Source organism: Sorex araneus, chromosome 11 (assembly GCF_027595985.1).
Source record: "Sorex araneus isolate mSorAra2 chromosome 11, mSorAra2.pri, whole genome shotgun sequence".
NCBI classification, from domain to species: domain Eukaryota; kingdom Metazoa; phylum Chordata; class Mammalia; order Eulipotyphla; family Soricidae; genus Sorex; species Sorex araneus.
Window position 1 is genome coordinate 46,723,791 of NC_073312.1, and position 15,755 is coordinate 46,739,545.

General features: G+C 45.2%; 1 protein-coding gene across 1 annotated transcript; it reads left to right on the forward strand.

The window, feature by feature from the left end:
- Nucleotides 1-97: 97 nt before the first annotated feature.
- Nucleotides 98-15,166, forward strand: SNRPD3 (small nuclear ribonucleoprotein D3 polypeptide). The gene is made up of 4 exons (XM_004607438.2): nt 98-243; nt 2,693-2,836; nt 11,600-11,792; nt 14,926-15,166. The coding sequence occupies exons 2-4, from the start codon at nt 2,711-2,713 to the stop codon at nt 14,985-14,987; spliced, it is 381 nt and encodes a 126-aa protein (XP_004607495.1). The 5' UTR covers nt 98-243; nt 2,693-2,710; the 3' UTR covers nt 14,988-15,166.
- Nucleotides 15,167-15,755: the final 589 nt, after the last annotated feature.

Below are 15,755 nucleotides of genomic sequence, written 5' to 3' on the forward strand. Positions count from 1 at the left end.
CCCACCCCTCCCCCGCGCTGGGCCGGAACCCTGGTACTGGCGCTCAAGTTTCCCACCCGGCGGGGAGAAGCGGAAGTAGCTGCGAGGGCAGCGCTCCTATTGGATAAGAGAAGAGAGGGGGCGGGCGTTGCGCGCGGCACGTCGGGAGCGCGTGGTGTTCTGGGAGCGCGGGTCTGCCATTCGCTCGCCTCATCCCTTCGTGCTTCCCCGCGTTGCTGCTTCACACCTCGGAGGCCGGAGCCGGTGAGGAGCCGGCGTGGGGGGCGAGGGCGCGGGAAGGTTGCGGTCGCCGTGAGTGGCGGGAGGACGCGCGGCCGAGAAGCTCTAAGCGGGGCACGGAGAGGGGGAGAGCGGGAAGCCCGCGCCCCTCCCCCCCATAACGGCGTCGCGCGCCCTCGCGAGCCCCGGAAAGTGCCTGCGTTCGCGGCTCCGCGAGGGTCGCGCCCCGAGAGCTAGTGTTTGGGAGCGTCCGAGCCTTTCTGAAGGACTTGCGTCCTCCCACGCACTTTGGGGATGGGGTGCGGGGGGGGGCTTTCTCGGGGCCCCTCCTGCACTTCTGGCGCTTCCCGGCGTCCCGGCGTTTGCCCAGAACCCAGTGCCCCAGCTTCGGGGCTCGGCCGCGTCCGCTCCGCAAAGGGCCGCGCCCCTCCGCTGCAGTTCACAAAATTCGCCCCTCGACGCAGAGGTCGCGCGTTCCCGCCCCTCCTGGGATCACACTGGGGCTTAGGAACCCCAGCCCCGGGCGGGGGAGACGATGCTGGGCTTTCCGTCCCAGCATTGCATATGGTTCCCCCCCCACACCCCCCCCCCACACACACACAGCCCCGTGAGGAGTAAGCCCGAGGCACCTCTCCAAAAAAATAATAATAAATTTTATTAGTTAAGTGTAATTCAATGGCCGGAGAGAGAATGTAGAGTTTAAGAATGTTTGTCTTGGGGGCAGGTGGGGGGGTGGGTGTTGGAATAGTGTATCACTGAAACCCGACGCGGTGAACAGGTTTGTAACTGTGTATCACAGTGATTTCAGTTTAAAAACAAAGAACAAAAGCCGCTTGTCTGGCAAGTGGCTTACCCGAGTTCAGTCCCCAGACACTTGCTCGAGAAAAAAAAAAAAGAAGAAGAAGAAATGCTCAGGAGCCAGAGAGATAGCACAGTGGGTAGGTGCTTGCTTGTCTTGCATGCAGTTTCCCGGGCTCCATCCCTAGCATCCTCTCTAATCCCCTGAGCCAGCCAGGCGTGATTCCTGAGCGTCGATGAGTGTGCCCCTTATCCTCACAGAACCTTCTTAGCTTAAGCATCCTACCTGGAAAACACAAGAAGTAGGAGAGGCCAAAGCGATAGCACAGTGAATAATTTTGTCCCTGAGGACCCCGTATGATCCCCTGAGCCTGCCAGGAGTGATCCCTAAGCACAGCCAGGTATGGCTCTAAAAATAAAAAAATTAAGTGAGCCAGTCCCACCCCATGTATCTTTATAAAACTAGGTCAAGTCTAGTGCTTGCCAAGATGGCTTTTCTTTCCAAATAAACTTACCCTGCTTGTTTATACCACAGTGTTGGCTGTGCCAAACCCTGATTTCTGTTTAGCCTTCCTTGATGGTGGTGTCTGGAGAATTATAGGGCAATCAGCAATTGGCGTCAAATGTACAATTTCTTATGCATCTATTTGGGTCCCTGGGCCTATAGCTGTGTCATCAGACAGTCTGCCTGTGTGCCCACCTGTGGCTGCTGAGTATCTGGTGTGGTGCTCTTGTGAGTGAGGGAGTGGTGTTTTCATTTTGAGTTTAGATAGCAAATGTGTGGACACTGTTGTGTGGGTTGGTGATATGTATTTCAGCTCTCTTTCCCTGTCACACAGCATTGATGGACAAAGAGAAAGGAACTGGTAGTAGAGATGGAAATGGAAGACACTTATTTTCTTTCCATTCCCATTAGTCTCTTCAGTCCCACAGCCACCTCTTCCCCCAGCCCTCCTCATATTTTATTTATTTATTTATTTATTTATTTATTTATTTATTTATTTATTTATTTTGCTTTTTGGGTCACACCTGGCGATGCTCAGGGGTTACTCCTGGCTCATGCACTCAGGAATTACTCCTGGCGGAGCTCAGGGGACCATATGGGATGCTGGGAATCGAACCCGGGTTGCCGTGTGCAAGGCAAACGCCCTACCCACTGTGCTATTGCTCCAGCCCTCCTCCTCATATTTTAAGTTTTCATCCCAACTGTACCTCAAGATTCATTCCTGGTGGGACCCAGTGGACCATCTGGGGTGCTGGCGATCAGAATTCCCAGTCAGCCACTGTGCTATCACTTTTGGTCTCTCCTATTTATTGTGTTTGCAAGGTAGGATGCTTAAACTCAGAGGTCGGGGGGTAGGGATGGGGGCATACCCATCGATGCTCAGGAATTACTCCTGACTCTGCATTCAGGAATCACTCCTGGTGGGCTCAGGGGACTATATGAGATTCCAAAGAACAAAGCTGGGAAGCTTTGTGTAAGGCAGGCAAGCACCCTGCCTACTATACTATCTCTCTGGCTCCTAAGAGTTTCTTTTTTCTTGGAGGAGGGGCGAGAGCCTCGTTGTCATCTTCACTGTTTTATAGGATATCCGGCCTTAACGCAAGATGTGGTATGCCTCATAACCTCCTTAGGCTCTGAGAGATAAACTGACTCCTGTCTTTCTTACTCTAGAACTCTCTTCTTGCCAAGATGTCCATTGGTGTGCCGATAAAAGTTCTCCATGAGGCTGAGGGCCACATCGTGACTTGTGAGACAAACACTGGAGAGGTATACCGTGGGAAACTCATCGAGGCAGAGGACAACATGAACTGCCAGGTATTCCACTTCAAACATGAGGCTGTAAGGACTGGGCCTTTACCTAAAAGGTCAGGAAGGTGGTCATTGGAAGACTTTTATATTGTTCTTATTCAGAAACTAATTATTGAATCTGATCTATGCCAGGTACTATTAGTGTTAGGGGTGTGGGCACAACTAAGTGCCACTTGGAAGTTTGGGTTTTTACCTTTGTCCTTCATTTCTTCATCCCATAATCATTTTCTTACATACTGTGAGGACCCGTTTAAGAGAAATGGTACCACTCCCCTAGGTAGAATCCTCTAAGCTTAGGACTGTTATCTGTTTGCCGGCGTGTGTTTAATTCTTTGCATGTAGCGAAATCTCCAATTTGCATACCGAGTTTATTTACCATTTTTCTTGTAGGAGTATTATTTGATTACAGGTATATCTGGGAGATGCTGTGTGTTTGTAAATCAGATATCACAAACTAATCAAGTCATACAAGTTTTGTTTTCCCATAGACAAAAATGTGTAACATTGTGTCTATAAAAAGAAAAACTACATTTATTCCTAAATCAAAAATAATTTATTGTAGTCTGAAGGTCTAGTCCAGTGGTTAAGGTGCTTAGTTTGCACACACACCTAGATTCTATCCTTGGAATCACATATGGTCCCTGTGCCCCATCTCTTGTCCCCACCCCACCCAAACCTCCCCAATACCTGGCCAGGAGTGATCTCTGAGCTCAGAATCTTTCAGAGTAAACCCTGAGCACATCTGGGAGTGGTTCAGAAACAAACTAGAGAGGAAGTATAACGTTATTGCTAAAAATGCCAGCATCACAGTTGACCCTACCATGTTTTGTATTTTATTTTTAGAGCCACACCCAACTATAGCCCTGTACTCCTGGCCCTGTACTTTGGGAACTATAGTGCTGGGGATTGAACCAGCTCCCCTTCACCTTTTTTGCTGGTAGAAAATCTGTTGTTTTTGTTTTTAATGTTTTCTAGGAGTGTGAGCAATAATACATCAGATAGGGTGTACTATTGCCTTACACAGAGCTGACCTGAGTTTGGTTTCTGACACCCTATACCATCCCCTGAGTGCAGAGACCAGAATAAACCCTGAGCACTGCCAGATGTGACCCAAAAACCAAAAGCATATAATCTGGTCCAGGGAGATAGTTCAAAGGGCTAGAGCACTTGCTTGGCATGCAAATGTCTTAATTTGATCCCAGATGCCCTGATTTAATCCCAAGCTGCATGGGCACTCCATTACCATCTCACCTCCTAATGAATTATCTGCAGAGCACACAGTAAATGAGGTATGTCTTAATAGAATACCTGTCCTGGATTAGTAAGCAGATTTGATGATTTTTCTTCTCATAAAATAAGAATAAAATTTGGGGCTGGAGCGATGGCACAGCATGTAGGGCATTTGCCTTGCATGCAGCCAACCCGGGTTCTGTTCCCAGCATCCCATATGGTCCCCTGAGCACCGCCAGGAGTAATTCCTGAGTGCAGAGCCAGGAGTAACCCCTGTGCATCACCGGGTGTGACCCAAAAAGCAAAAAGAATAAAATTAAAGGAATTAACTTGATTTTAAAAGCAACATGTTACCCTTTTCCTAGTAAGGTACCTTCCTGTGACATGCCTTTTATTAATCCTCACATGACTTTGTATGGCATTACTTTATAAAATAACGAGCACACTTTTCTATAAGTTAAAAGCTTGAAATCAGATGGATTTTAAAACCTAATTATTTTGCCTTAGTAAGCTTTTCTCATCTCTAAAATGGGAATGGTATTATATTAGATTTTGAAACATAAGTTATAAGAGTTGTGTGATAGATTTATTGGAGGAAAGAACAAGAAGAATGGACAAAAGAACTTTTGATCTAGAATGCTGTTTTGATGCTGGTGAAAGGAGGAGGTTGAAAGGAAGGAGGAAGTAAACCATACCATAGCATAGCATATCTCTGAGGAAGTCTTGGCCAAGCAAAGATTAGAAGAGTCTGGTATGGAGCAAAATGACCTGGCTCTAGTGTTCCTGCTGTGGTCATTCATTGTCTGGCAGTCCAAGAAGAGGTCTTGAGGTGAAGGCTGCTTATATCTTGTTTTCTGTAAGTTCTCGGTAGTGTATCTCTCTTTAGAGCCACAGGGTAATACCCATATCCCAGACCTATTTAAGGATGAGATGAGTTGTATGCAGCAGCTAGCTTAGCTGAGCACCTTATTCTTTATAAGTGTCAGTGTATGGTAGCCATTAAAGTCATCTAAGTAATCTGACATGAGCTCATGCTGCAAACTAGTTGTCCTGGCTCCATTGTTCCATAGTGTCTGTTCATTTGTGATTTCTCTGGTTCTGAGTATCATCTTCCTATCATGGTGACTAGGTGAGGCAGCTTGTTGGTGCGTGAGGTAGAGGTTGATGCAGGCTTTTGTCTTCATTGATGTTACAGAGCTAGATGGTGTGACTCCCAAAAATCATAGATCCAGTACTATGACATTTATTTTAAGGTACTTTGGTTCAGTGAGTAGAACACAAAGTTGCAGTTAATGGATCTTTTGTTGTTTGCGGGCTCCACACCCAGCACTGTTTAAGGACTACTTCTGTTCAGGGGTCCTCTGACAGTACTGGGGGACTGTATGCAGTGCTGGGGATACTCTCCTACCCAAGTTAGTGAATCTCAGTGTGCTTATTCAACTATTTGAACAGCTCACTGAGTTCCCAGAGCCTGGGATTTCCTTCCTGTAATGTATAGATAACAAAACAAGTGCCCTTACAAGTCTTTCAGACACAGCTATTATAGTGAAAGCACATTGTAATGCAAGATTCTGATGATAAATGGATTTGTCCTAAAGGACAGGCAGAGAGAGGGCTGCCATCTATTATTGTTAGTGTGCATATTGTCTATATCATCTTTTTTACTTATTTTGAAATTTGGGTGACACCAGCAGTGCCCCGGGCTTACCCCTGGCTCTGTGCTTAGGGCTCATTCCTGGTGGTGGTCAGAAGATCATACGTAGTGCTGGAGATTAAACCAGGATCAGCTGTCTGCAAAACTTAATTCCTGTACTATCTCCCTGACCCTTGTGTTCATGTGTTTTTGTTTTTGCTTTCTTTTTGGCACTGATTCCTGGTTCCTGATGAAGGAAATACAATCTCACATTAGTTAATGTACTCAATAGCATCCCCATATAAAGCAGGTCTTAGTACTGTGGGTAGGGTGTTCACCTTGCAGATGGCCTGGGTTCTGTCTCCCACATCTCATGTAGTCTCCCAAACCAGGTCTGACTCCTGAGTGCAGAGCATGTTTCTGTTTGTTATAGAGGCCACATGGTACTCAGACCTAGCAGTGCTCAGGGAGCCATTGGTGTTAGTGATAGTACTCAAGACTGCTTGTTTTTAAGCTCTCTCCACAGGGCTAGGGAGATAGCTTAAAACAGTGTTTTTTCAACCTTTTTTTTTCTCACCATTGCCCCTTCCAGTATTGTTTTCTGCCAGTGCTCCCCCCACCCCCTTTCACTTGGTTCCCAAGACTTTGGCTCCTTGGAATACCATATGGTCCTCAGTTGAGAAACACTCATTTAAAGGGCTAGAGTTTGTTTTTGACATGCATACCACCGGGTTTGATGCCCAGCAATGCTGGGCAGGGAAAGACATGCAGAGCTAAACATCAAATTGGGACTGCCTATATGTTTCCATCCCTTTGCCCTAATTCCCTAGCCCCAAGAATAATTTTTTTCCCTGTCATTTTTATTGTGTCTATATGGACTTCTGGATTTATGTGTTATTTAAGTGAGGTATAATCTTTTTCATATATATATGTTTAAATTCATCTAGATATGGACAGTATTCCTTCAAGCTGAATAATGTCCTTTTGGTATATCCTAGCAATAATGTCCTTTTGATATATCCTAGCTCTGAAAGATGTTTATGAAAATCTTTCAGATTTTTGGGCTACACTCAGCTGTGTAGCGCTTACGCATGGTTCTGCACTCAGGAATCTCCTCTGATGTGCTTGGGATCACATGAGGTTCGTAGGATCAAACCCAGATCAGCCACGTGCAAGACAAGCGCCCTACCTGCAGTACTATCTCTCTAGACCCTGTTAAGAAACTCTTCTCTTAAGCTTCTCCTGACCGAGGTCTAGAATCAGCTAATTTTGTTATAGTTGTTATTACTGGTTGTGGTTTTTTGTTTTTTGTTTTTTTCAGGCGTGGGGAATGCTTTCCAAGTGGGGCTACTACACAGTGTTCAGGAGGCCACGCCATGCTAGGTGTTGAACCTGGTGCCCTGTGCCTGCTAGGCATGCCCTCCAGCCTTTTAAGCTGCTACCTCTGTTTGTTTGTTTGTTTGTTTGTTTGTTTGTTTGTTTGTTTTGCTCTTTGGGTCACACCTGGCGATGCTCAGGGTACCATATGGGATGCTGGGAATCGAACCCGGGTCGGCCACGTGCAAGGCAAATGCCCTACTCGCTGTGCTATTTCTCCAGCCCCTGCTACCTGTTCTTAATAGTATTTAGTAATAACTTGTTTTATTGCATGCTTATTCTGTGTTTGGCAAAGAATGTTAAAACCTCACAGGACAAATTTTCAGGTGCCAAACTCAAAGAAAGTTGCCCTGGACCCAAATTTTTGACTCCAAGTAAATCTGTTAGATTTATGTTGCTAAACTTAAATGCCTCAACTCTGTCAAGTATCAGAGGGGAAGTGAGTAGAATGAGTCCAAAAAATAAGTCATACTACCAGTGGATAGTGATGCGTGTCCAAAATAGGGAAGTTGTGATTATCTGTCCATAGCATTGTCTTATAATCTAGAAGCTAACACTGTCTCGCCCCAGATGTGTGAGAAATTCTTAATTCTGACTGTACTAAGATTTTTTTTTTCCCCTAAGATGTCATTTTAGTTGGGTACCAGGCTCATGCCATCTGTGTTTCATTATGAGTATTTAGCAAAATTGAATAAACAGGGTGTTCCTTTCTGACTTTGAAAAAACCTAATCCATCAAATTGCCACTTATGATGCAAGCACAGTTCTGACTTATTAACAAACATCGAGGGTAGGCAGTGGGACTGTGGAGCTTTGTGTACACAAGGCAGCTGTTCTCTGGTGCTGCAGAGAGAGCTTGAAAAACAACAGTGGACCTGGGTTGTAATAGGAGTCAGATGATGCTCCTGTTTCAGCCAAAACATTTACTGTTTGTGAAAAATTTAAAGTCTCGTTGATCTTACATAACTTCTGACAGGGATTCTCCAAGCAGAATGGGAAAATATAGTATGGCAGGAGCTAGCACGGCACCTCAAACATTTTTACCATCATTTAACTTACCACCCCTTTTTCAGAGAATAACTTGCTCAGAATGCCTCAGTTCTAGAAGCTTCTGCTTACCTGCTGGATCATTTCAGTGCTCCAGAGAGCAATATCATTCGGTTGGGGAAACACTGTTCTAGATTTTTCTTTTTACTTTTCTGGTTTTGGTTTTGGTGCCACTCCTGGTGCTGGAGTGGACCATGTGTAGTATTGGGGATCAAATCTGGGTTAGCTGTGTGTAAAGCAAGCGCCTGTACTTTGTCCAGCTCAAGACTCTCCATTCTTTTATTGAACTATTATGTGTTGGCAGTAAGAACAGCACTTAGGTATACTTAACAACATCATGGCTTTAGAAAGTAAGAGTTGGTATGGTGTGTGATTAAGAGTTTGGGTTAAGGGGTCGATACTACAGTAGGTAGGGCACTTGCCTTGCACATGAACAACCTGGGTTTGATTCCTGCCTTCCCATAAGCCACCACGAGGAGTTATTCTTGAGTGCAAAGCCAGGAGTAACGCCTGAACATCATTGGGTTTCGCCCAAAGACAAAACAAACACACACACACCCCCCCAAAAAAAAAATGGGCTGGAAAAATAACACAGTAGATAAGGCTTTCCTTGAATGCAGCTGACCCAGGTTCCATCCCTGAAACCACATAGGGTTCCCTGACAACCGCCAGGAGTAAGCCAGGTATGGCCCAGAATCAAAAAAGAGTTTAGGTCAAGGATCAAGGAGATTGTCCAAATGGCTGGAGTTCATGCTTCGTATATGGGAGCCCAAATTTAACCTCCAATGCTACACAGTCTCCTGAGCACTGCCAGGTGGACCCCTCCCCGCACATACCCAAAAAAGTATGGTTTTGGGGCTGGAGCCATAGCACAGCGGGTAGGGCGTTTGTCTTGCAGGCGGCAGGAGTCTGAGCAACGCCAGGAGTAATTCCTGAGTGCATGAGCCAGGAGTAACCCCTGTGCAACACTGAGTGTGACCCAAAAAGAAAAATTAAAAGAAAAAAAGTGTGGCTTTGGGGACTGGGGCGATAGCACAGCGGGTAGGGCATTTGCCTTGCACGCGGCCGACCCGGGTTCGAATCCCAGCATCCCATATGGTCCCCTGAGCACCGCCAGGAGTGATTCCTGAGTGCATGAGCCAGGAGTAACCCCTGTGCATCGCTGGGTGTGACCCAAAAAGCAAAAAAAAAAAAAAAAAAAAAGTGTGGCTTTGAATCAGATGCTCCTGCATTTGAATCCCAGCTAAGCCTCATAAAGACATTATGATTTTGGACAGGAAAAATGGAGAATGGGTTATGGTTTTGCCTCTGTGACAAGTCTGCCTCTGGGGATTGTGCTGCTGATGGGATGGTGAAGATATCCTCTTTGTAGGATTGTATGATGTAAAATGAGTCATGTCCCTGTCCCTGAGACAGTGCCTAACTTCTAGTAAGTGTTCAGTGGAACTGGCTTTTCCTTCTGTTGATCAGTGAAGGAAGAAGCCTCAGGGGAGCCTGGAGACTTAACCAGAAATTATACCCCTGACAAATGACTGAGCCTTAAATATAGGAGATTTTCTGGCCTTTTGTGTCTATTAGAGTAGACACTAGTCTAGTATGTGAACCTGGGTCAGACTGGTTTTTTTTAGAGTAGTTAACCAATTCATCTGTGGCTCCAGAGGTTGCCTTCTTCAAGAACAAGATGGTAAAGAACTAGAACCTGTCAGGTACTAAGAGATGATACAGTGGGTAGGGCACTTGCCTTGTAGGTTAGATCTCTAAGTGCCCCCCCCCCCAATATGGTTCCCCAAGGCAGGAGTTATCCCTGAGGAAGCCCTGAGCACGGCCAGCCAGGTCTATCTACATCTCCCTCCCCACTCCCCTCCCCCCCAGAAATAAATATAAATAGAAACTTGTATGGAAATGTGTTAAGAAATTAACAATTTTGAGTCAGGACGACAAGTTTTGATTAGTTTTGGGGGCCACACCTGGACATGCATTTGAACCTAGACATGCATTTAGGAAACAATCTGCTGTTTCTGAGGGTGGGAGGGAACAAGGTCAGCGTCCTAGAAACCACTCCACCTATGCAGGATCACACGTTGCCAGAGTGGTCCTAGAGTATCATTAGTCTTTTTGCTGGGGCAGGCAGGGGGGGTGGTGATGGATGGACTTGACACATTTTATCTAGATTGTAATCCTCTTCTGTCCCAAGACTCTTGGAATGAGCTTTTCATTTCTGGTAAATGTGTCTGTTAAGAGTGGCAGGGTTAGGTTTACATGGAACTTCTGACTGGTCTAGCCTCTAAGGCTCCCTTTTTCTCTATCCCAAAGTTTGTTTGTGTTGGCACAGTCATCTTTCCAATATGCTATTTGAATCCTGTCCACCCTTTCTGTTCACAAACCTCAGCACACACTGAGGTGCTGGTCCTATCCTCAGTTCCAGTTCCACTGCTTCCACTCCTTACATCCTGTAGGTTCCTGCCAGAATGTCCCATCTTCCTGTATATGCTTCCCTCCAGTATTCTGGGCCCGTTGTACAAACTCCACCCCCTCACCGTCTCCAGCTCTACTTACATAAGCCAGAGGAACTCTCTTTTCATCGTGGAGAGTGCATGTGTGCATGCAGAAGCCCTGACTTTTCTCTGAGAGGATAGGGCTTGTGCTTATAAACCTCACAGAACCTTTGCAGTTTGTGTGCCACGCAGATGCAGGAGATGAGAATTTGAACGAGGCATCCAAAGCTGTTTCAAATAAAGTTTATCAGCCCTGAAAGCCCTTCACATGCTAGCAGGGTCAGGGCTCTGGGTCCAGGCTAGCTAGGCTCAAATCTGAGGTCCCTGTATTTCCCCATCCCCTTTCCTTTCCTTGTTGTTGTAGCTAATGCTGTCAATGCTGCCTCAGTGACCAAAGATCCATACACACCCTTGGTTGTAGTATGGGCACACATTTGGTTGCACACTTTTGTGTATGGCACTAGGGAATCACAAACCATAGTGCCCATGGGATTGTATTTAATTTGTGGGGCAGTGTTGGGAGTTAAACTTGCAGCCTTATTGCAAACCAGATGCTCTGCCATGGATCTTCCCTAAGCTCTTGGGAGTCCATGGTATTTGGCTGTTTGACCTTGGGCCCGTGGGGGGTGTTATATATAAAATTGGGAAAGTTCCTGCTGAAACAGGACCCCCTGAGCAAGAAACTGAGTAGCCTCTGCACCTCCAGGTATGACCCAAACATCCCTCCTCCCACCAAAAAAATAATAACAACTGGGAAAGCACATACACTTTGGTAAGTATGAGGTGCTTTGACAAATATCTATGTGGGTGTTTGGCACAGTCACAGTCATTGGTGCACACAGAAAGCAGAGAGCAACCCCACTCTCCAACATTGCCTGTCTTCTTTAATTCACCATGTTAATTTCTGCATTTCTGAACTCTCCCCTCTTTGCCCCTGTTCTCTGTTGATGCTTACTGAAGAACTGATGAATTGATGATTCCCTTCCAGATGTCCAACATCACCGTCACATACAGAGATGGCCGTGTAGCACAACTGGAGCAGGTGTACATTCGTGGCAGCAAGATTCGGTTTTTGATTTTGCCTGACATGCTGAAAAATGCACCTATGTTAAAGAGCATGAAAAATAAAAACCAAGGCTCGGGGGCTGGCCGGGGAAAGGCTGCTATTCTGAAGGCCCAAGGTAGGTACTTCTTAGTTTAAAATGCACAGATTTTAAACTAAGATTGACTTGTAATTTTTATGACAGGTTTCTTTTATTTCCTGGTTTCATCCCTCTTTCCACACCCACTACCCACAACTCTTTCCCAGCAATCATAGAGGCAGGGTGCCTTGGCCTGCCTTCTATAATGATGCCCAACAACACCTAGAAATTCTGTCCAGGAAGGTCTGAGGTAGGTTAACTCTCCTGAGTAGGGCACCACAGTATGATGAAATGATTCCTGAAGTGATGGGCAGTGTGTAGTGTCAGATGTGTTCTGTGTACCAGGCAGGTAGCGAGGACACAGTTTGGACAAGGTGTCAAAGCTATTTCAAGTAGAATTCATCCCCACTGAGCTTTTCGCATGCTAGCGAGAAGCAGAGTTCAAGCTCTGGATCAGGCTAGCTGGGCTCAGATCTGGAGTCCAGATTCCCACCCCACCCCCCACCCCTTGCCTTTGTTAACTGTTGTGGTGGTTGTGATGATCAGAGGTCATGCCCGCTTCGTTTTGGTGCTGTCTCACTTGGTTCCCAGAAAGTCCGAGAATGCACATTGTCACTCAGCATAAACAGAATTGCTGGTGGTTTTCAGATGAGAACAACCAGTTTGAATCATCTTTACCCATTCAAGCGGGTAGGATTTCTGTTTTCAAAGTTATCCTTCCTTTAGCACATTCTGAAAGTGTATACAGATTCTAGTCTTTTCCTAGTGACTTAGTTTTACCTTGTGGTTAGCTTCGTCAGATTATATTTTAATATATGGATCCATGGAAAGTTCAAGGTGATTGGCCCTTGTCTTACACACTTTATTATCTTACCCACTTTATTATCCCAGCACAACATTTGGTCTCCAGAATGCAGAGCCAGGAGTAAGCTCTGAATGCTAGCGGGTATGCCTCTCGCCCCGAAAAATCTATCTTCTATTAGTAAAGTGATAAGCAGTGTGGTAAAGTCATTGACATCTGTATTTAGCACTTAACTGCTGTAAATACTTCATACATGAAATAGTATGAGTTTAAAGATACACTAAGTAATCCTTTAAAATGCCCAGGGCAGGAGCTGGAGTGATAGCACAGCAAGTAGGGCATTTGCCTTGCACATGGCTGGCCCAGGTTTGATTCCCAGCATCCCATACGGTCTCCTGAGCAATGCAGAGCCAGGAATAATACCTGTGCATCGCCGGGTGTGACCCAAAAAGCAAAAAAAAAAAAGAAGAATTTTAAAAATAAAAATAAAATGCCCAGGGCAAGGGTATATAGGAGAAGTAGTACAAAGGTTAAGGTGCTTGCCTAGCATGTGGCTGGGGCCATGACCCTGATTTCAATCCTAGCACCACACATGTCCCTTGAGCACCATCAATTGTAGCCCCTGAGCCACAGATACAGTGGCCCAAAAATCAAAATATAGGGGTTAAGGTGCTTGTTTTGAAGTGGCCAATCCCAGATAATTCTCAGCATCACCAGGAAAGACTCCTGAGCACCAGCTAGTGTGGTGCAACCTCTTTCTCTCCCTGGTCCCCTCACCTCCAAAAATTAAAAAATTGAGTGGAGAATCGTTTTGTCTTTTAGACAAGCTGTAGTAATGAGATTAAAACAGTTTTCAGAATTCCCTGGTTTCATGCTGAGTTTGCCACTCTCTTCCTTCACAGAAAGGGTTTGTCCTTATCACTTTATCCTCTTCTCTAGAAAAAGGTGAAGGAAACAGTGGTGGTTTGCTGAGAGTCTGCCCAGGCTTACTGATTTCTTCCCAAGCATGTGACTCCTCCCTGACTCCTCATTCTTCAGTCTCTCCAGGCTCTGTAAGGGAAGAGGCTCTGTAAGACTTCAGTTAGAGGCTCTGAGAATATTGTCACTTGTCATTCAAAATAGTGGTCTCCTCGAAGCTTTGGGTGACAGAAGTAGTTTTGATTTAGTAGTTCATTGTTGAGTAGTTTTTTATTATTACTAATTATTTCAATCATGTCATACCCGTACAAAGAAATGATAGAACCTGGATTGGTCTTATCATTAGATAAAGATGGGCTAGTTTGGGGCTAGAGCACATGCTTTGCATAGGGAGACCCAGCGCTGAACTGCATGGTCTCCTAGCACGACTGAGAGCAGCCCCAGTCACTGAGCCAGGAATAGCCACCAGCACCACTGGATCTGGCACAGAAACCAAAACAAAAGAAAAAAGTAATAAACCCCTCACTCAGATATAACAGATGTTAATGTTTAACTTTATTTGTTCAGAGGTTTAAGTGAATTAAACTCTTCTGTCATGTTTTATTAGCTTGCCCTAGGCCAGCTTTAATTTTTTTTCCTGTAGTTCTCAAACTTTTCTCCCTGAATCCCTTAGTTTTAAGCAGTCCTGCCTTTTACAAAGCAGTGCTGCTGTGGTGTACAGGAGACCGGAGTCTGTGCCCACCCTGATGCTTACTAGTCACTGCTAGCCCGCTCTGGCTCTCTCTTGTTTTCCCCTGTGAAATGGGATGGGGGTGAGCATAGTGGGGACCAGGTGGCCTTTCAGGCTCCTTCCTGCACTGATGACCTCGAGCTCTGGCTGCTCTGTCACAGGGACTTAAAGAACTGACCTACAGAAAGAAAGAGACATAGAAAGATCGCACTCATATGTGGAATATAAAGTAGCTGAAAGGTACAAGCTTACAATGTTGTGATTCCTGGCAGACATTTCACTAGACTTAGTTACTAAAATACAGAAATCCAAAACTATGCTGCTGCTAGTGTGGCCTCCTGACCTCATATCTCTTCATTCTCAGCAATGGAAAACAAATTACCAAATGCTTTCTTTTCAGCAGATCGATTTTAGGGGGGAGAAACTCCAAATCAATAATAGTGAATTTTTTAATTGAAATTTTGAATGTAATCAAAGTAGAGTGAAAGTAAAGTGAAATTTACCAGTTACACATGTGGGGTGGGGGGCTGGGGAGGTGGGGGGAAGGGGGGAGGTATATTATGATTCTTGGTGGTGGAATATGTGCACTGGTGAAGGGACGGGTGTTTGAGCATTGTATAACTGAGACTTAAACCTGAAAGCTTTGTAACTTTCCACATGGTGAATTAATAAAAGAAAAAAAAAAAAAAAAAGAACTGACCTAGTCCTTTCTTCCCCCTTAGTGGCTGCAAGAGGAAGAGGACGTGGAATGGGACGTGGAAACATCTTCCAGAAGCGAAGATAAATTTATCTGTTGAGCTAAACTTTGATCGTATTTTTTCTTTTAGGTTATATGGGTTTTGTATATGTACATACAAAACTGTGTATATGTTCTGTTTTCTTTTAACATCTTTCTCTTTAGGCCAGGGGGAACGTTAAACTAAATAAACATGGTTGTGTTTTTTCTTTTTGAGAAAATAAGAACTGTGTGTTCATTTGGAGTTTAGTGTTCTGTTTGCTTTGGCAGCGGGTTAAATTTTGACACCCTGGGAGATGTCCTGGGAAAATGCCAGTACTTTGGAGTAGCATGCTTACTGATAAGAGATTAAGCTGCTGTTCGGGCCAGTTGCTTGTTAAGTCCTAGAAAAGTCCACCACGGAAGTATTCCGAGGGCTCCTGGACTGGCTTAGGCTTGTCTAAGACACAGGCACTCCCATGGCATTTTGCTTAGTTAACCTTTGTGGAAACACTCTCAGCTCAGCTTGAACAGTACGACACAAATGGTTCTGACCTCTTAGCCAGTGACTCAACATTTGGCAAGAGTAATCTAATGTTGAAAGGCAATCCAAATTCCTATTGGCCGATAACTGGCTCCTCTGCTCACTGTATCAGTGGTCTTACTGTGAATTAGGGGAACAATATGCTTATCAGCATCTCATGTCTTTGATTGGCAAAGCCATAGTTGAATGTCACCAAGTTAACTAGAATAACTCAAAAATTGGAGAAGGGGCCAGAGAGATAATACAGTGGGTAAGGTGCCTTGTATGCAGCTGACCCATGTTTGGTCCCCAGT

Excerpts from the sequence above, each read along its gene's own strand:
- SNRPD3 (XM_004607438.2), top strand. The coding sequence starts at position 2,711 with ATGTCCATTGGTGTGCCGATAAAAGTTCTCCATGAGGCTGAGGGCCAC. Across the intron at positions 2,837-11,599 it reads AGGACAACATGAACTGCCAG|ATGTCCAACATCACCGTCAC; the intron begins GTATTCCACTTC and ends ATTCCCTTCCAG. Across the intron at positions 11,793-14,925 it reads TGCTATTCTGAAGGCCCAAG|TGGCTGCAAGAGGAAGAGGA; the intron begins GTAGGTACTTCT and ends CTTCCCCCTTAG.